Source organism: Oncorhynchus kisutch, linkage group LG12 (assembly GCF_002021735.2).
Source record: "Oncorhynchus kisutch isolate 150728-3 linkage group LG12, Okis_V2, whole genome shotgun sequence".
Lineage (NCBI taxonomy): Eukaryota > Metazoa > Chordata > Actinopteri > Salmoniformes > Salmonidae > Oncorhynchus > Oncorhynchus kisutch.
This window is the reverse complement of record NC_034185.2, coordinates 35,715,216-35,736,813: the sequence shown is the minus strand read 5'-3', so window position 1 is coordinate 35,736,813 and position 21,598 is coordinate 35,715,216. Positions and strand designations below refer to the sequence as shown.

Here is a 21,598-nt window from a genome sequence, read left to right as displayed (position 1 = left end):
TAAGGTTAGCACTAAGGAATATGCTTGGCGTGAGTGTGTCCCCATGTGTGACTAAGCTAAAAACAGGATATTTGAATATGTTAAAACAGTCCAGCTGTTGTGTCTAACCTACATTATGTGTAGGAAGAGGGCAAGGCAATGAAGCAATGGAGATTCATGTTGCATGCGTTCGTGCAACGTGAGACGCCATTGGTTTACGACCACTACGCTCATTTCGACTGCATCTGGGCCAAGTCTAAGATCTCTACTAGCGGGACAAGCATAGACCAATAGGAGGTCGGGACGTATTAAACATCCAATACGAGAAGATCTTTCTAGAATGCGTCATTCGCTGGCATGAGACATTGTGAGGAAGATGACATAGTGCAGCTTTTAAACAGATATCGCGTGGTTAGATGATAGACAATAGGCAAGCAATGGGCTGTTCTAGGAGCAGAGGGACTATGAAGCATGCAGGTAGGTTAGTAAAAAAAAAAGGGTCAGAGACAATTCCGGTTCATTTCAGCCAATGGAAGAAAAACAAATTAAAAATAATTCTAATTGGAAGTGAATTGAAATTGTCCCAAAACCCTGGTTAGTAAAAGCTCTACAGAAGTGAAGATGTAGAGAAGGTAGAAGAACCCAAGGCCAGGCAAAAGCTGTGCTCACTTTCAAAGTCAAGGAAAAAGTTTGGCCCCTGCTCGAGCTCAGTGCAAGTGAGCACTTTTAACAGATTCCCCATTTGGTTTCTGAAAGAGAGGAAAGCGAGAGAAGAAAGGGAGGTGGGTGGCGTGTTAAGAGAGATCGAGACAAGTACAGACATCGCCACAGCTTTCGGTCCAGGAGTGACCCATAGATACAAACCACCTGCTTACTGACGGACTATGGGGGGGGAAAGAGTTTCATGGTTACAGCATCCTGTCAAACTCCTGCACACTCCTTCAGACTTACTTTCAAAGTCCAGGAAAAAATGTGGATAGTTCTCTATTTCCCTTGTTAGGACTTTTAGAAGATTACCCATTCCAGCAAACCTGATCAAAAATGAAAAGAATGATAACAAAAAAAAAGGGTAAAAATCCTTTTAGATGCATTTTGAATATACTTACAATTCAATGTCTCAAATTATTCAAGAGAACATTCACTGTGGTAAAAACATTCAGTGATTTAAACATTTATTTCTAATCCCCTTTCAACACATTTCACAGTACTATCTAGTACAACAGAGGTTGTTTCAACTCGTTTCTGTCCTTTATATAGACTGATAACCACAGCGACAACATTCTGAGTCACTAAATCTCAGAGGCCTGACTGGTAAAGTGGTTCTCTCACACAGACACTCAGAGTGAAAACAATATTTTAGAGGCCGCTGTCAATCACTCCAGTCCATTAGCATTCGCTCACCAGTGTGTGTGTGTTACAGTTATGTGGGGTTTCTTCTACGCCAGCGATTCAGAATCGCAACCCACATTTTACAATGGGTCGGGAGTCTGGGCAATCTTCTCATTTTCTTTAAATATAGACTCCAGTCAGAATTTAAACAACTTAAACCAGGTAGAAAGTGTGTAGAAACGCTATTGAACTAACATTTTTGAATCATTTAATCTCTGAAATGTTTTTCTTCAAATCACATTCATTTAAATATAGGAGCTATTATTAGCAGTGCTATTTTGGTGTTTGAAGCCTCAAAAAGAGAGTTTATGAACATTCAAGAATATGGGCAAAATGTTATTGACAATGAGGTAGACATGTTTTTCCCTTGTCACATAATTGCTACATTTACTATCAATATAGCACAAAAAAATGTGTTCTCCAGATTGTATTTTGCCAATTCTTTATCACAACGCAAATATTGGGTCTCGACTGTGACAGCCTGGTTCAACCAGAGGCAAAACCAGCCGAGAACCACTACTCCACATCAAGATATATTGATGTGATTTAGTTGTGGATTAGGCGTTTACGGACTCCATGTACTAGGCCGGTGTAATGGAATAACACAGTGGCTCCTCTATGTCTCACAGTGCGTGTATTGAGGAGGCCTGACGATACTTAAACCAGATCTTCAGGTCAGGCATTTAGACGATGAAGTCTTCGCTCTTCTTCAGGATTGGTGGGTCCCCCGCGGGACGGCTGAGCTAACGTAGGCTAATGCGACTAGCATGAGGTTGTAAGTAACAAGAACATTTCCCAGGATATAGACATCTGATTTTGGCAGAAAGCTTAAACTCTTAATCTAAACTGCACGGTCCAATTTACAGTGGATATTAGTGAAAGAATACCATGCTATTGTTTGAGGAGAGTGCAGCGTTATGAACTTGAAAATGTATTAATAAACCATTGAAGCACATTTGGGCGGTCTTGATACATTTTGAACAGAAATACAATGGCTCATTGGATCAGTCTAAAACTTTGCACATACAATGCTGCCGTCTAGTGGCCAAAATCTAAATTGCACATGGGCTGGAATCATACATTATGGCCTCGTTCTTGCAATTCAAAGATGTATGATCTTTTACCAGATCTAATGTGTTATATTCTCCTACATTAATTTAACATTTCCACAAACTTCAAGTTTTTCCTTCCAAAAGGAATCAAGAATATGCATATCCTTGCTCCAGGACCTGAGCTACAGGCAGTTAGATTTGAGTTTGTCATTTAAGGTGAAAATTGAAAAAAGAAAAAAAGGGGCAGATACTTTTATTAAGAGCTCAGTCTTGTTAAACCAATAGGAAAGGGGTGTGTGTCTTAAAAACACCAGTTGAGACACTCTTTAAACCATTTCATTGGGGACGACAACAGGTGGTAATCATTTTCCAGAGGATAGGAGACTTTAAGCACTGCTTTCCGGGTGGTCACTATAACATAATTACACACCAGGCTAGGTACATCAGAGGCTAGTGAGCATGATTACCATTAAGAGAGGTTGATCTAATGCAGTGGTTCCCAACAAGGTGTACCAGGTCCCCTGGGGGTAATGCAGTCACAGCTGGACCAAACAGAAGGGGGAGGGAGTGAATGATCAGGCCCGTTGGCTGTTTGGTTCCACGCTTTGTGGTTCGATTGCTCCATAAGCTAAGGGTGTTAGTAAAACTGATAGGAATGTCTACGTACTATTTAGTAGGCCATATCCAGGTGTTTAGTTGTAGAGAACTCACACACAGTACAGTGATATATTAAATGTAGCTTTTTCCAGATCCCAGACAGTAACTATTAGGTTGGCGACACAAAGACCCACTGTTACAGTGTGCTCTGCACATGATCATCACACTGTACGTCTCCCACATTGCATCTCTTTTACTGGAAAGCGCTTCAAAGTGATCGGCTAACACTTAAGAATGCATTATGTAAGTCAACAAGTCAAATCAACCCCTTTCAGAATCTTCAGCCACTCGCATACTCCTGAGAATGGAATCCAGTTTATTCCACTTCATTTGAGGGGTGCACCACCTTTGCATCACTTTTGCCCACTAGGGGCTGCTGTTGGCTCATGTTGCTTATTCCCAGCGCTTCATTGAATGTCCTAGATCAGTCGACGACTACAGGGTTTGTTTCTCTCGTTTCATAACTTCTGCATACAGCAGTTTTAGATAGAGCTGTATGGTTTTCAGGCTTTTGCTCCAGCCCAGCCCTAACACCACAAATTCAGCTAACCGTGGTCTCTAGAATAGGAGACCAACAATTCAGTTGAATCAGGGTGATAGTATAAAAACCTTGAGTGGGAGATCAACTGCAGTTGTCAAAGTTCCAGACCGTGTCCCAAAAGGGCACTGTATTCCCTACACTTTGCGGCACTATTTTTAACCAGAGCCTCAAGGTCCCTAGTCAAAAGTAGTGCACTACACAGGACATTGGGTGCCATTTGGGAAGCGGCCCAATGTAGCTGTGTGGAGAGGAGAGGAGAATGTGGAACACAATACTGTTTCTTTTTTTGTTGTTGCCTTGGCCAGGCTGGATGATTCTGTTGATCAGGCTCAAATGGACTCTGTAGATTCACTACCATTTCCCATCTCAGTTTCTCACAGAGAAATGGGAAGAAGAAAACAAAAATCAACAAGTCCAGGCCCAGGGCCAGTCTAAACAAGCACGAGGCTAATATTCAGAGAGGGAGATAGTTAGGCTGGGCATCACCATAGTAACAACATCGTGCTGACTGGCTGCATTCGTCTCCTTACTCTGCCCTGGAACTTACTGGAAAGTAGGCCTAAGTTCAGCTCAATGTCAGGAAAACCGACCACAAACAAACATGTTCCCATTCAAAGAACTCCTAGCAATAAGAGACCATAGCGGTGTGAGATAGTAGACTTCCTGCTATTAGACAAGGCCTTTCCAGTGTAACCCTCCGATGCCTCACTGACAGAATGGTAAATACGGAGGGGAATTCAGACACGCTCGGTTCCACTGTCAACTATTGAGCTGCATGTTTTAACCTGAAAAGAAACGCTCGAGTGACTTAAAATGTCCCCCTCTTTCCGGTCTTGGATTGGCTCAACCTGGAAACACGATACCTCACTAAAGTCTTAAGACACAGTTGGATGTAGCAACTGCAGATTTCCCCTTTGAATTTAAAAAAAAAAGGGGCCTTGTGTATCATTATAACCCATGTTTTAAAGGGAAGTCTTTTAGGAGGTCAGAAAGCAACACTGCTTTAACAGTCTAAATGTCAAGTCTAAAATGGTTGTTTTTCTCATTTTCTCTGCTGTGCGAGTTGTCCTCAAGTAGGGCTGGTTTAACACGCGCCATAACACTGCTTTAACAGTCTAACTGGTTGTTTCTCATTTTCTCTGCTGTACGAGTTGTCCTCAGTAGGGCTGGTTTAACACGCGCCATAACACTGTCCTGATTTCACTTTTACAAATAGAACACAAGTGAAGGTTATTGCCGCTGGTCGTCACGCTTTGTGCTTCATAATTAAAACTCTGTGCAATTAAAGTGGAAATGGGTGGAATGCTAAACGGCTTTCCTCGCTGCGTTTATATTGAAACAACCTCTGTTGGGGAAAATAGAGTGCCTAGAAAAAAGGGGAAAAAAACCTACCACAACTTCTGCTCTGGATTGAAACCAGGATATCACTTTGGTGCACATATTTCAAAAACGGCAGTAAATTTATAACTAAACCCTCAAGGGTGGTTGCCCAGACCAAGATCTAGTCCTACTCCTGGGTTGTGTTCAGTACGGAATGGGAGAAAACTATTTGCAACAGAAACTTGTCCAATAAGAACATACATTTTAGTTTAGCTTTCCTGATGAAAAAAAAAAAAAACTTTTGCCAACGGTGTGCTCTGCTGAACATGACCCACGTCTTATAACATTCCACTTCAAGTGGGTTTTCATGCAGGAGTACACCATCTGGATCTGTGCAACCAATAGACAAACATCATTGGTGCAACCCCCTCAAACATGTTTCAGTGTACATTACCAAATAGCTGTGAGAACATGGCCGCAGACTCAGAGAAAGTTGTGTATATTACATAACAAAGAAGCTAATCTTAGATGAAGTACCAAGTAATCATAAAAACCATAGGAACATTGTTACAGGGTTGTATCGCGTCACTGAATGAGTCGTGTGGTGGTGTCAGGGCCCGTATAATGCGTTTCAGTGTTGGAGTGCTGATCCAGGATCAGTTTAGCCTTTTAGGTCAGAATGAATAAGATAATGAGGGGGGGGGCATGATCCTAGATCAGCAATCCTACTCTGACACGCCTTATGAACACAGGCCCAGGAGTCAGGCGTAGCTAAACTGTGATAGAGATCGGTTACCTGTACCTTATCTGGCGGAGGACTTGGCTTCCCTTCTAGAACATCCACTTATTCTTAGTTTCTGAAAAAAAAACACACAAAAAACAGCTTCTATTAATATCTCATTTTCATGCACAATAGTGCATTGAACATCTAAAAGCAAGCACTGTCAATGAGTGTCAGATCAACAGCGAAGTGGAGACGTCTTGTTACGCATTGACTAGGTACGTGTGTGTGTGTGTGCACACCCAAACAAACATTAGGTTTCCGTTGATCAACCTCTCCTTCTCCTGGGTGAAACAGGACTAAATTACTCAAGTGAAAGCGGCGTTCTAAAATAACGACGGCAGGCGGACGAAGGCACGATGATTAAAACGCATCTCTCAGCGGTCCCAGGTTAACACCCTCCAAGCCCACTGAAGACCCGGACCGAGTCTGCAGGGAAGGAGCGCACACACACACACACACACAACTACAGTGACTGCCACAGACGACATGGGAGATGCCACAGCTTGGCCCTGTTGTAACGAGTCAAGATATGTAGGGCAAAACTACGTCAGGTTCTGCATTTGTCCCACATACTGTATGGCTTAGTGGGTCCGTCAGAACTCCATCACTGTTGGTTCCCTAGCAGATCCCCCACATCTAATATTGAGGAATTGGACTGGAAATTAGGCTGCAGGGCAGCGCAGATGATATCTTTGTTAACAGAATGGCGGCAAAAACAGTCCTAACTTTGCATCTGCACTGTTCAAGTAGATGTGGTTCTGTAACATGTTCTGTAGAACTTAAAAGTAGTCCTTGTATGGTTTGTTTAACTTTACAATCATTAGTTTTTGTTTGGCATACTTTTAAAGTGAAAAAATAAATAAAAATAATCAGTCTCAGCATCATTCTGTTACCGTGTAATGGTAATAAATACAAATGTGCAAGAGTAGGTAAATGTGAAAGTACAACATGCTAACAAATCATTAAAAACACCCATATAGGCCAACCTAACTATCGGTCAAAAAACCTGAAAAGAAGCGACACACAAGCACCCATTTTCTCCCAGCACTGTGTGCCAACATGTAGGCAGGGAGAGGAAAAGCAACAGGAGAAGCCTGAATACCGTACACAACCCAGCCAAGGTGTAGAGAGTGAAAGAGAGCTGGGTAACACGTGCTGAGCTGGTTTCACTGAGACGAGAGAAAGCACCAATCCCCATTTCTTGAATTGTCAACACACAGATGACAAAAGTGTGTGTTAGCAGCAGCCGCACAAACGGGGGGGCAATGTAAATAGTCCGGGTGCCAATTGTTATTATTCAGCAGTCTTATGGCTTCAGGGTAGAAGCTGTTCAGAAGCCCCTGGGACCTAGACTTGGTACTCCAGTACCGCTTGCCATGCGGTAGCAGAGAGAAGAGTCTATAACTAGGGTGGCTGGAGTCTGGCAATGTTTTGGGCTTTCCTCTGACACCGCCTGGTATATACACGTCCTGGATGGCAGGAAGCTTGGCCCCAGTGATGTACTGGGACTTCGCGCTACCCTCTGTAGTGCCTTATGGTCAGATGTCGAACAGTTGTCATACCAGGCGGTGATGCAACCGGTCAGGATGCTCTCGGTGGTGCAGCTGTAGAACTTTGAGGATCTGGGGACCCATGCCAAATCTTTTCAGTCTCCTGAAGGGGAAAAGGTGTTGTGTCCTCTTCACTACTGTCTTGGAATGTTTGGACCATGATATTTAATTGGTGATTTGGACACCAAGGAACTTGATGCGCTCGACCCGCTCCACTACAGCCCCGTCAATGTTAACGAGGGCTTGTTCGGCCCTCCTTTTCTTATAGTTCACGATCAGCTCGTTGGTCTTCATCACATTGAGAGGTTGTTGTCCTGGCACCACCTGGCCAGGTCTTTGACCTCCTCCCTATAGGCTGTCTCATCGTTGTAGGTGATTAAGCTTAACACTCGTGTCATCAGCAAACTTAATGGTGGTGTTGAAGTCGTGCTTGGCCAAGCAGTTGTGGGTGAACAGGGAGTACAGGAGGAGACTAAGCACACACCCGAGGGGCCCCAGTGTTGAGGATCAGGGTGGCAGACGTGTTGTTGCCTACACTTACCACCTGGGGGCGGCCAATCAGGAAGTCCAGGGTCCAGTTGCAGAAGGAGGTGTTTAGTCCCATGGTCCTTAGCTTAGTGATGAGCTTTGTGGGCACTATGGTGTTGAACTCTGAGCTGTAGTCAATGAACAGCACTCTCACATAGGTGTTCCTTTTGTCCAGATGGGAAAGGGCAGTGAGGAGTGCGATTGAGATTGCGTCATCTGTGGATCTATTGGGGCGGTACGTGAATTCGAGAGGGTCTAGGGTTTCCGGGATGATGTGTTGATGCGAGCCATGACCAGCCTTTCAAAGCAATTCATGGCTACCAACGCGAGTGCTACAGGGCGGAAGTCATTTAGGCAGGTTACCTTCGCTTTCTTGGGCACAGGGACTATGGTGGTCTGCTTGAAACATGTAGGTATTAGACTCGGTCAGGGAGAGGTTGAAAATATCAGCAAAGACACTTGCATGTTGCTACGACACAGGTACGCGAACGCACACACACTACTCACTCTACTGGGTTTCCCTTAGACTCAGGCTTCGGTTCTTGTGACAGCGCATGACCTAAGGCCCACACTTATAGCTCCGCTTCAGGGCCTCTGGTCCTGATGACAGCCCCTTAGCCTCCTGCTCCGGTGAGTCACAGAAAACACACTCTGGAGTGGACGAAGAGAGATCTGCTTCCTCTACCTCACGCCTCGTTTGTTACAGCAAATAGTCCTCGCCCCCCACACCTCCATCCAACCTGGCTGGCTGTGGAGCGAGGGAATAGATGGAGAGGGCTGGGCTGGTCACATGGGGCCTGTTGTAGTGCTGGAGCAGAAGTCCTTATATGGGCATAGAGGCAAGCAGGAGGATCCCCGTGGTTCAACGCACAAGTGGTCTTGTCCTCGACACGCTAGACACTCCATTACTCACCACACGCGATACACACACCTAGGCAGCCAACGAGCCATGTGTACAGCACAGACCACTCCATCAAACACACATTTTACCGACGAAACAGACCCTCTTCCTCCCTCTCCCCTCTTCTCTCTCTTTCTGGAACGATGGAAAGATTGTCTGCATTTCCCCTGAAAGAGACACAGCAGGTACTGGAATCAGGAAAAGAGACTCAGTCCCAAACGGCATCCTATTAACTATTTAGTGCACTCATTTTCACAAGGGCCCATAGCACTCTGGTTAAAAAGTAGTAGAGCACTAAAAATAAAATAGTGCCCTTTGGGATTGAGAGAAAATACAAGAAAATAAACATGTTTTTCAGCAGAGTGGAATTTTCCAGCCCGGTGACCCTACCACAGTAATAACAAACACCAGTGTTGTACCTAGATCAGAAGAGATAGGATGGTGTGCATCTCTAGCAGAGTGTGTGAAAGGCTTTGGACATTCAATGCTGAGGCTGAATCATGGCCAGTCTCTTGAACAGTGATGCCGTGTTGCTCCTTAGCATGATGAAGTTAGCCTGGGTGCCAGGCTGTTTCTGCTCTCTTGCCAACTCCTTATGGAATGGTCATGCTAACGACAATGGAGTAGAAAAAAGTACAAACGGATCTGGGACCAGGCTTTGACGAAGAGTCTACAGGAAAAGTCTGCTTACTGCTTAGACACACACACACACACACATAGACACACACAGCTAATGAGCTTAACACGTATGCTTAGGCTACATCACAATGGCTAACTACCTAGTGTAACACGACAAAAGACGTGTGTGTGTGTGGTGCTAATGGAATGCTGATTGATCCGTCAGACTAGTAGTAGTGTCATGGATAATAATGGGTGTTCCCCACTGACCTCTAGGTCTCCTCTCCTGTCAGGAATTCTGGACAACGTGATCCACCTCCACACATGCACACTTTACTGAGAGCCTGCGGCCTCCTGTCTAGGTGCTAAACTGTTGCCATGGTTACTACAGACCATTGGACGGGGTGGGGGGGGTACAGGCAGATGACATTTCTGTAGTGGAACCCCACAGGGACACACACACACACCTCACCAGCTCTTTGTTCCCCACTGACAGTGAACCAACCGGAACACTCCATCAGTCAGACATTATACTCAATTCTGATTCAACTGAAGGTGTTCTAAGCAGAGAGAGAACCCCTCATCTTGTTCTCATTCAGACCAGGGGGGACGAGTTCCCTTCAGTCGTCACATAAAGCAGACAGATTTGAGGAACACCGTTCCCAGACACTTTCAGTGACACGCGAGAGTGAATGAGTGAGACAAAATTCTGAGTCAGAGAGAGCGAGAGCGAGAGACTTCTAGGCCTTGTAAGTAGGCTACTTAATGACTGCGTCAGAGTCAAAAGAACTCTTTGTATGGCATGAATTTATTATCAGGGCAAATGTGAAAATACACAAATGTTGGCCATAGTCACAGCCTGGATAGTGTGTCAGTCAGAAGTTCTGTTTTTTTAATTTTACCCCTTTTTTGTGGTATCAAATTGTTTAGTAGCTACTATCTTCCCGTACGGGCTCGGGAGAGGTTGCGTCCTCCGACACACAACCCAACCAAGCCGCAGTGCTTTTTAACGCAGCGTGCATCCAACCCGGAAGCCAGCCACACCAATGTGTCGGAGGAAACACAGTGCACCTGGCAACCTTGGTTAGGGCACACTGCGCCCGGCCCGCCACAGGAGTCGCTGGTGGGCGATGAGACAAGGATATCCCTACCGGCCAACCCCTCCCTAACCCGGGCGACACTAGGCCAATTGTGCGTCACCCCACGGACCTCCCGGTAGCGGCCGGTTACGACAGAGCCTGAGCGCGAACCCAGAGTCTCTGGTGGCACAGCTAGTGCTGCAGTACAGCGCCCTTAACCACTGCGCCACCCGGGAGGCCACAGAAGGTCTGTTGTTGACGAGGTAACAGATCACAGAATTCACCTGGGAATCCATTATTCACTAGAATGTTCTCCATCTCTCCCACAGGAGAGCGATAGACTATGCCCAGAATGGAGGTCACCCAAGGGGAGCCAATGGGAGTCTGGCAAAAATCCAGGTGGTGCTCTCCCAGTGCTGCCGCCCCAGGATTCCAAGATGTCCGTCTCTTTCCCTGTGTGTGTGTGTGTGTGTGTGTGTGTGTGTGTGTGTGTGCGCGTGTGTGTGTACAGTGTAGCAACAGCACTCGTCGGGTCTTGGCAAAGTGTTTTTCCTGTGGCGAGACATCTGCCTGAGCTTAGTGTGAGCAGCTCTTAACCGACAGACAGGCACACTCTCTCCAGGGTCAACCCAGGGTTAGTGATGGAGGTTCAATGGACTGGAAGATCAACAGCGTCCCACGAGTAAACGACTCCGCGTGTCAAAACACCAGGCCATCTCAACTCTGCACGGCAACAGCATGGCAGTCTAGCCTGTCTCCTCTCTGTCCACTGAAGCAGTGGATATGATTTAGTTAAGAGCACATCCTTTTTATTTAGGAATATGATCCTTTGATTTAACCATTGTTTTTAACCAGACATGTTGACAGAACACATTGAGCCATTCGGAAGCTGGGTCTTAGTAGGTGTAAGGGTCACTTCCTGTTCATTCCGGATAAGAGAAATCACCTTCATTCATTCATTTCAATTGAAAGAGCAAAACAGAATTGACCCAAAACCAGCACTGAACCCAATGCCCCAACACTAATAGGCTTATTTCCACCAATCCCTTTGCTTGAACTAGGGCAACCAAGATGTGTTGACGGGCAAAAAGGGTCAAAGTTCAGTGTTATCGTCACAATCAGTCTCATTTGAGACGTAGACTCCAGATCAAAGTCTGATTCCATATTAGCAATACTTACCCGATAGCTGAAGTACAATTTCCTTCATCTCTGTATATTTTTATATCAGCCAATAAATATTAGGAGCAATTGCTATCAATTAGTTACATATCATCTATAGAGGTTTGTGTTAGCAAATTAGCCTAACTTAAGTTAATAAAATAAAAAAATCTAGCCATCACATAATTTTGTCTATAACTATCAAGTCAGCGGTTGTCCTACATTTTACAAGGTCATTACACCCTGCTATTGCGCTGGGCCTGAAGACCGTAGTCTAAACACAAATCAATACCAGAGAGAGCAGGAAACACTGTTTTTTGTTCTTCCTCTACACAAACCCAGCTAACTAGCTGAACTCGACCTGAAAGGCGTGGGAGAAAGTTCTCTCACCCAGGTGACTATTTCAAAATCAGTGTACTACTCCGAGACAGACTGCTGCTGAGCTGAACACGGAGAAATAAAAGCGAGAGAAAGGGAGAAAAAAAAAACGATAAAGAGAAAGATGAATTTCCTGTCTGTTTCCATTGTCTGTACACACCACGCAACTCAGCATCTTAGAAAACCACTCATTCAACAGTCTAGTCAGGTTGAACATCTAGCTTAGTCATACAGTCTACCAAACGCTAGTTACCATGCATTACCAGTTGATGGAAGATGAAGACCCTTTCAGGAATCCAACTCGCCAATAACCGCAGGTTCAAAAACGCCAAACAAACCGTCAGAGTAATGACGAGCTTTACGATGGCCTGAATCGGCGAACAGACTTGTCTTTATATTGTGTTTCGGGACAGCTGGAGAGAGAGACCACTGAACAGATGAAAGAGGAAGAGATCAGGGGAGCACTACTCATAAAACGACAGAACATGGTCAGCGTAATCTCCCCCTGGCTGTATTCCACTGCTGTTATGAAACAACGGTATATTCCCCAACTACTGACGAAATGGAAGTAACACCAACAACAGATTTACAAGTCTGATTTTCAGCTTTTCAAACCAAGACTGCAAAACTTGCTGTAGGGCCCAGGCAGATCACATCAAAACGACACTAGAGTTTGAAATTAACTTCTGTCCGGAGGAGGTCCGTAAAAGGCCCGGGAAGCGCAACTATTACTATTCAGTACCGTAGTACCAAATGTAAAGAGTATGTCTTTTGACAGCCACCAATTTGTCCCAAAACCTCCCCAATAACAAACTTCACTTTTGGCCCAATGTAAGAATACAAAACAAAAAACTTTTAAAAACCTTTTTTTTTTCATGACAATAATGCTTTGGGACAAACGTCATACGACTTAGTGATTTAGGCTACCATATAAAATCATTTGTCACAGGCAAGCCAACAACCTAAAATGCATTAAGCTCAGGCTGAAGCATTTCAACTACAGCCTTAGCCCACAACTGCATGCTCCACTTTATCACAACCACCATGTGGCTGTGGCGCACTCGTATCCATTCTTAAAGACCGTACACACATCACTGTTTGGACCGGCGAGAAAAACAGGCTTAAACTTCGGTTAGGAGAGCAGAGCTGTGCCTCCCTCGGGCTTGGAGCTCCAGTAATGGGTCAGGGAGCCGAGCTCAGCTTCAGGGAGGCTGGCTGAGTTCTGCCCTTATATGGGCAGAGGGCATGGGGGTTGGGTGTGGAGGGGAACCTGCCTATCCACCCACCATGGTTGCCTTGCTTCCTCTGGCCGACCGCCACATGGACTAGCCCTCCTCTGAAGGGCACTCAGCTGCTCACTCCCATTAGCACGGCTGGGATAAAGGCCGGGGCTGAACTCAGACAAATGCACTGCAGCCCCCACATGTGGATTTGTAGTAAGAGGGAGGGAGAGTATGACGTCTGACGAACACTGTACAGAGGTTAAGGGTCACGGCATCAAAGCGACATTATCAATTTTAGACGTCACCTCACTCGTCTGGCTTCTTGTTTACCAAGCGGTGTAAGACCTTCAATTAAAGCAAACAGTGGAAAGAGCGAGACACAGAGCTAAAGGGGTAAGGAGGAAACAGAGGTAAACAACAAGAGCTCTTTAATCAGTCAGCCCAGCCAGTCAGTCAGTGGCACTGAGAGACTGGGGGTTGCTGTGGTATTCAGAGCCAGAGAGGAGTGCCCTGCCCTGCCTGCCCTTACAAACAGTTCATTACCGTGTGGGACTCCAGGCGTAAAAAAAATCCTCCTACGTCGACCTCTTCGGCCTGAATAGCACTTCTGTTCTGGTGGTTTCTGCAAGTCAAAAGCACTGAGATACAAAGGAGCCATTTCTAGTGTGTGTGTGTGTGTGTGTGTGAGAGAGAAGAGAGATTCACTGCAGGCCTTTTTCCTGGGGGTGGAGACTGCTATGGCTACGCTAAGCCCAACATATAAGCACAGAAATGTTAGGCCTATTTGTCTTAAGATTTCAAATGGGTCGCTTTCATCCTAAGCAACCGCTATTCAGTAGATAAGAATCAAACCCACTCTGGCGTAACGAGCACTGGCTGAGCGATTAGAACCGTACACTGTATATGATTAGTACAGTATAGTCTGAGGATAATAGCCATGATAGAGTGTTCTCTGAATGAGATATAGCCTAGGCCCGAAGTCAGAGGTCATTACTCCGGCCGGTCCGCTTAGGATTCAGTGACACGTGGTTGGAGGAGGAGAGGTGTTGAACCTGCCCTTTTGGCTGTGGTCCATATCAGACTGTCAAACATATCCAAGCCACCCCACCTCATTACTTCCTCCTCAAACATGGTCCAAATTCCTCACCGTCGCACTGCAGCTGCTGGCCAGCAGGTTGTCGTCGGCAACACAGAGTTAAATAGCTTAGAAGTTATAGAACGAAAGACCGCCTATAAGGGAAGAGTGGTTTTCATATACGCCTCTTTGGGCATCCAACCTCAACTCCACACCGTTTTACTAGGTTTGTTTATCTGTACCGTTTTGTCTTTCACTTATTTTCTTTGGTGCAAGGACTTCACACTACTGTCGAAGCATGCTCGCTCAACTTAATACATTTCTGAATATTGCACTTGACCCGTGGTCTTTTTTTTGGGCGCATTCAGTTATTACATACTACCCAGAGACGGGTGACTGCGCTTCTTTCTCGCCTGAACAATATTCCCAGTACTTTCACAGACTGTTACCATTACAAAAACAGCATAAATCGCCCTCCTGTTCGAGCAGCTGCTGTAATCAATGAGCACGCTGCGGAGCTGAGAACAGACAAGCAGCCACGCAGGGGCCAAGGTTTACAGTCAAGATCAGATACCAGCTAGAGAACTCTGTAAAAGAGCGGTATGAAGGCGTAGCTAGCAAGCTAACTCTCCAGGATTAGGCCTATATCAACGACCGAACTGTATGACATTATTTGTCCAAGTGCATGGCTAACCGCCCCTCCTGAATAAACCAGGTTTTAGGGCCACCATTGACAGGTCGTCAACTAAACTATTAGGGACTCATGACTGAACAGTTCCTGTGTAGCAGTGTCATTTTTGGGCAGGTAACATGGGATGAAAGTCAATCACGTTAACGACTAGGATAAGGAAACTGGTGTTTCCAAAGCATTAGGTGGCTTACAAAGAACTGTACTTACGGCAAAAAATAAGCTATATGAAATATGCCTATGACAGACTGTTGAGGCATTTTCAACCAGAGATTAACAAATCGATAAAAATATAGGCCTATTTTTACCTACACTATGATTCATGCCTTCGCTCTGGTTTCAACATTGCTCGTGTCCGTCTGATGGTCATTAAGCTATAGCCTAAACAAGGCAAAATTGTCTACGATGTCAATGTAGCGGACTAACAAATTAGGTTACAGTGTGTTTGACGTCATTTCAAATGGGCTACCAGTGGGAGAATTAGGCTTACTGTTCGTAAATTTTTCCGACATTTATAGGCCCATTTCCTTCTACACAACACACAAAGTGCTTTGAAAGGCTGGTCATGGGTCACGTCAACACCATTATCCCAGAAACCCACTCCAATTTGCATTCCGCCCCAACAGATCTACAGATGATGCAAATCTCTATTGCACTCCACACTGCCCTTTCACACCTGGACAAAAGGAACACCTATGTGAGAATGCCATTTATTGACTACAGCTCAGCGTTCAACACCATCGTGCCCTCAAAACTCATCACTAAGCTAAGGACCCTGGGATTAAACACCTCTTTGCAACTGGACCCTGGACTTCCTGGCGGTCCAACCCCAGGTGGTAAGGGTAGGTAACACAGCCGCCACGCGGTCCCCTCCTGTACTCCCTGTTCACGCATGACTGCACGGCCAGGCACGACTCAAACATCATCATTAAGTTTGCCGATGACACAATAGCGGTAGGCCTGATCACCGATAACGACGAGACAGCCTATAGGGAGATGGTCAGAGACCTGACCGTGTGGTGCAAGGATAATAACCTCTCCCTCAACGTGATCAAGACAAAGGAGATGATTGTGGACTACAGGAAAAGGAGGAACGAGCACGCCCCCATTCTCATCGACGGGGCTGTAGTGGAGCAGGTTGAGAGTTTCAAGTTCCTTGGCGCCCACATCAACAAACTAACATGTTCCAAGCACACCAAGACAGTTGTGAAGAGGGCGCGACAAAACCTATTCCCCCTCAGGAGACTGAAAAGATTTGGTATGGGTCCTCAGATCCTCAAAACGGTTCTACAGCTGCACCATCGAGAGCACACCGACGGGGTTTGCATCACTGCCTGGTACGGCAACTGCTTGGCATCTGACCGCAAGGCACTACAGAGGGTAGTGCGTACAGCCAAGAACATCACTGGGGCCATGCTTCCTGCCATCCTGGACCTCTATACTAGGCAGTGTTAGAGGAAGGCCCTAAAAACTGTCAAAGACTCCAGGCACCCTAGACAGACTGTTCTCTCTGCTACCACACGGCAAGCGGTATCAAAAACACCAAGTCTAGATCCAAGAGGCTTCTAAACAGCTTCTACACTCCAAGCCAAAAGACTCCTGAATTTCTAATTAAATGGCTACCCAGACTTTTTGCATTGCCCCCCCCTCTCTCTTTTACACTACTGCTACTCTGTTATCATCTATGTATAGTCACTTTAATAACTACCTAGTCACTTTAATAACTCTACTTACATGTACATATTACCTTGACTAACCGGTGCCCCCACACATCGACTCTGTAGCGGTACCCCCTGTATTTAGCCTCGTTATTGTTATTTTTCTGCCGCTCTTTAATTATTTGTTACTTTTATTTTTACTTTTTTTTGTTTGTATTTTTCTTAAAACTGCATTGTTGGTTAAGGGCTTGTAAGTAAGCATTTCACTGTAAGGTCTACCTACACCTGTTGTATTCGGCGCATGTGACAACTCAAATTTGATTTGACTGTAACCTAAGATTGCGCTAAGATTTCAACACAAAGCGTTAGCCTCAGACTCTCCGGATATAAATGAGAAAAGTGAAACGTGAGCAGGACGTTTGTTTACTGCCAGAGTGCAGCCATATAACCGGGGCAATTCAGTTCAAACACATATTTCCCCCAGACAGACAGGTTGGGTGAAACAGGAACTCAAACTACCAGATGATAATTTGCAGAGCATTTCAGAGCGGCACAGAGCAGGCACGGGCATATACAAATAACTCCTTTCCTGTCTGGTGAAAAAAAAACGAAGCGGAAAAATTTAATCCTGGAAGCCCAACATTGAACAGAAACAAAACATCTGAAAAATGGCTACTATGGCAGTGTTTCCGCTGTGGCTCTGTGCCACGACAAAATCATTGCCTCCATGGCATTTTTTTCCTGCTGAGGTGCCCTTTGAAGATGCTGGAACAGTCCACATTTGCTTTTCCTCCGCAAACATAATGAGTAACAAATAGGGGAAAAAAAACAGAAACGCCCCAGTAGAACAGTTTATCTGCGTGTTCTATGTGAGATAAATATTCCCCTCGAGGCACAGAATCGAATACAGCCTGCAAAAATAGGCTATTATTTAGTAGGCTAATCAAACTTTTACCGGCCGCACCGGTTTGCACTTTATATGGCCTGCGTATGGTTTAATGAACGAAAGCCTGAATTCATGTAATAATTAACCAAATAATTGAACACAAAATAGGCTACCGCGTTGTTGACCTTCCAAACGTGTGATTTCACTCACGCAGCACCTGTACGATGGTGTTGTAGCCTATTCCCTGATCATAACCTTTTCAGTTCATTTCTCTGGTTCTCCAAGTTACCCATTTATGCATGAGCTAGGCTCTCCGGGCAAAGTAAACTGAGCAATGTTTCGTATTATCACGTGGGGAGAGGGAACAAACTCTGCATATGGACAAATTAGAACGTTATAGCACGACACAAATAAGGGAGAGTGCCCAGGTCCTCCCACTCATTGCATGGACCATGCATAGGCTACATGAAAACACTGCTATGGCATGTAGGCTAAGACCATGGACACGTGCATTTTACCACCACCAACACTCATCACTTCATTACACAGATCAGAGCATAGGACAATATAGCGCAGAGTCATAAAGATCAGATTTATACATGCATAAGATCACTTTACTGGTCAAATGATGGTTCTGAGGTCACCTAAAGGCTGGTTCAGAGATGAAGGGGTTAAGTCAGACAGCCAACCCATCTATGCCTATCCAGAGGCATCCCAATCTTATCATGGCTGAGTCTGAGCAATGAGGCTCATGTCTGCGCTGCTGCTGTCTGAATCCAGTCCATATGGCCCTTTAGCTGATTCAGCATGCTGCTGCACCCTGATGGGCCATGGTAAACTGCCTGATAATCTGCAGAGGGCATCTGAGAGGAGGAGACCAGGGGGGGGGGGGGGGGGGGGGGGGGGGGGTCCAGCCTGGTATTATGGAAGTCGAGCTGCAGGCAACAACAGACGGCAGTCGCTAGAATTCATTATAAGAGTGCTATATATAAGCTGGGCCTAATGGTGTATTATTGTGTCCCTGAGATGTTTACGTGAAACAATTCTCCAGGCTTTGAAAGACCTGATCGTCTGACCCTTAGGCGCATGTCTTGAATAAAGCTCAGAGGATTTACTTGGTTAGCTAGGCCAATACCAAAACCAGATATTAGGCAATTGGAGGAAATCCGGTGGGATAATAAATGTTATGCCCCAAAATAAGATTGACGCAAAGCTTGATTTAGACTTCAACGAATGACTACCAAAGTAAAAAAGTAGGCTAGTTCTTGTTGTTGTTTTCAATAACACAACATGATGAAGACTAAACATTCGAAGAAAATAACAATTCTGGCAAAGTTGAGGTTAAAACACAAAAAGCACATTTGTGCAAAATATAAAATCAGACAATGTCTAAGGTATGTGTTTGCTACTGGTGATATGACACCGCAGGAGCAGTGCAAAACCACAATAAACAGCAACCCTCTGACAGGTTGTGAAAGTGGCAAGCACACGCATCCTGTTTTTCAGTCACAGTCAGGTGCACAAAACTGAGCCGAGGACATTTGTGGATTAACTATGATTTTACACTCGCTTCTCTGCCAGCTGGAGAGAAAGTGGAGAATTTGGGGTGGGCAAACTATGCTGATATTTTATTTAACTAGGCAAGTCAGTTAAGAACAAATTCTTATTTACAATGACAGCCAACCGGGGAACAGTGTTAACTACCTTGGTCAGGGGCAGAACAGATTTTTAGTGTCAGCTCAGGTATTCGATCCAGCAACCTTTCAGTTACCGGCCAAAAACTAACCACTAGGCTACCTGCCGCCCATGTTTTGCCAAGAGCTAATAGTTTAAGTCAAGTTCTTTCGCACTCAGTCCCTATTACATGTTTATATGTTCCAACGCGTGACTCAACATGATATCTGGTGTCTATAAATCTCTGACAAAGTCCTCACAAAAACTGTACAATAATTGATTAGTCAAGGATCCTCAACAGGGAAAAAAAGAACAATATCTTCAATTGCTCCAATTAGGTTACAGTAGGTACAGTATTGGCAGTATGACACTGTGGCAAAAACAAGGGTCAAGAGGAAGTTTAACCTACTTACACAGTTCAGTCATTTCCAGGTCAAATTATCCATATTCACAAGACCCATCTGCCGTAACAGTGACAGCGCTGACTGAGGAAATGCTGCAACAAGATACCTGGCGTTCCAACCGAAACTAAACAGACCAAGAGGCCCTGCTCCTAACTCAGCGATGAGAAGTGCAGCTGTCGCTGTACGTCCAACAATCGGCAGCGTTTCACAATGGATCAGGCACAATAATAAATCAGGGAATCCTCTGGTGGTGAAGGAATAGCGCAGGCTGGTTTGGGCACACAGACAGAAACGCAAAAATGCTAAGTATTTGGGTGGTCCAGTCAGCTAGCTATGTTCCCATGTCTAACCAATGAAGGTCCATTTTCCTGCCTGCTGCTGACTTGTTTGTGTGCCTATGATGAATCTGTTGGAGCGGCTCTCTCTAATCTGCAATCACTTTCCCAGGAGCTAGCAGCAGAGTCATTAATTGGCAGTTAGTTGGTTGTCAAGTGAGAAACAGCTGTTGCGGTCTGATACTGGCAGCGGCGCCCTGAAGACAAAAATCACTAGACTCCATTGCCGGTTCGGCAGGTTGGCACATAGAGATCCTATTCCCAATTGTATGGGCTGGATGCCCTGAGCTAGGAAGTAATTTACAGTTTTGATTTTGCTTCTAGGCATTCACTTGAATGCCTGAGACACTGGCCTGAGGCTAGTGATGTTGTAGTTATCAGTTAAAATAGCAAGCTAGCTAACGTTAAAGTATGTGAAAAGATACTGTGCAATGCCCCCATGCCCAACTGGACTACGGAGAGCTGTTGATATTCAACAGATTATCAAGAGGTAGTTTGACCTTTTCAAAACTAGGATGTTGTTACTTTAAAGTCGTGTAACAGTATGAACATGCAAGGCAGCAGCAGTTAGCAGCACACTTTAGCTAGCTAGTTGGCTCACTAGACTAGTAGCACTACTGTCAAGCTCATGACCAGAAAACTATTTCATTCCCGAAAAGAACTCCGTATTTGGAAGATTTACTACGTTTTTAGAAATAATGATTTAGATACAAATAGGCAATTGTTAGCTAATGGATTTAGCTACCTACCTAATTCACCATGTATGCATTCGTATTTTGGCAAACACACGAGTAGGCTAGCTACGTTAGCAATCTCACTTCCTGCGGCGTTTTCTATCCATGTGAACTCGCTTGGCACTAACTGATTCTGCGTCGCTAACGTCGGCTACACATTTCCGAGACTACCGTTTATCTTAATTAGCCAAACAACGGCTCTTAAAAGTTGCTCGCTCAATTACACTTACCAGTGACTTCTTAAAATACTACTTTTGAATGGGAGATCCGATGTCTCTGCACCCCGATAGGCCACTTTCACCCCCTACTTTCAACCTTACAACAACGCTGTTTTTTCCACGGACCCCTCCCTCCAACACCGTTATAAAGCGTGTCTCTAAGCCCCGCCCATACCAAAATGTCATTGGTTAGTATATAGGCGCCGTCCGATATTGACCAATAAAACGGAAATTAGCTTACCTCTATGGCCAATAGTGACGTCGAAAAAGCACTGTGGTTGTGTCTCGCTCTATGGCTGAAAAATAATGAAATGAGACTGGGAATGCAGTAGATATGAATGAATCTTTTCTAATTAGTGTTGAAATCTAGACTTTGAATGTATCCATACGGCCTTGCTGTCTATGTGATGAAGGTACTCCTCACAAAGTGGCAAGATGTTGACCTATGCGAAGTTGCAAACTAAACTATATTTTCAATATTAGTATCTGTTGTGTCCCTACCCCAGTTTTGAAATACAGCAAATTGCCATCAGTTGTCATAGACTATTCAGATACCTCACGGTAAATTGGAATCCACTGTGTAGAGTAGTAAGATTTCCTTTGTGCAATGCCAGCTCAATCATCAAGGCTTTATACAGATTGATTGATGTGCTCACATCATTGGCAACATTTCCATGGGGGGACATGTTCCCCCGATATTCAGAACAGGTAAATTCATCCCCCACAATCATTCATTTTAAATCCATTTTTAAAAAACTGGTCGGGGTCC

General features: G+C 45.0%; 1 protein-coding gene across 10 annotated transcripts in view; it reads right to left on the bottom strand.

Moving 5' to 3' along the window:
• The window catches only part of LOC109900934 (protein FAM49A), a 28,014-nt gene extending 7,014 nt beyond the window's left edge, over nucleotides 1–21,000 (bottom strand). For 2 of the 10 annotated variants that reach the window (XR_004211935.1, XM_031837458.1), the window contains exons 1-4: nucleotides 20,842–20,966; nucleotides 5,741–5,795; nucleotides 931–1,010; nucleotides 649–728 (exon numbers count right to left, since the gene is read on the bottom strand). Coding sequence is in view for 7 of the 10 variants with exons in the window: in XM_031837458.1 (XP_031693318.1) it covers nucleotides 649–721 (73 nt within the window). In the remaining 3 variants the exon portion in view is untranslated. Of the gene's footprint in view, nucleotides 1–648; nucleotides 729–930; nucleotides 1,011–5,734; nucleotides 5,796–12,197; nucleotides 12,369–19,551; nucleotides 19,841–20,626; nucleotides 20,666–20,841 lie in introns of those variants that run through there. The other 8 variants (XR_004211936.1, XM_020496841.2, XM_020496842.2 and 5 more) reach the window with 8 other exon arrangements.
• Nucleotides 21,001–21,598: the final 598 nt, after the last annotated feature.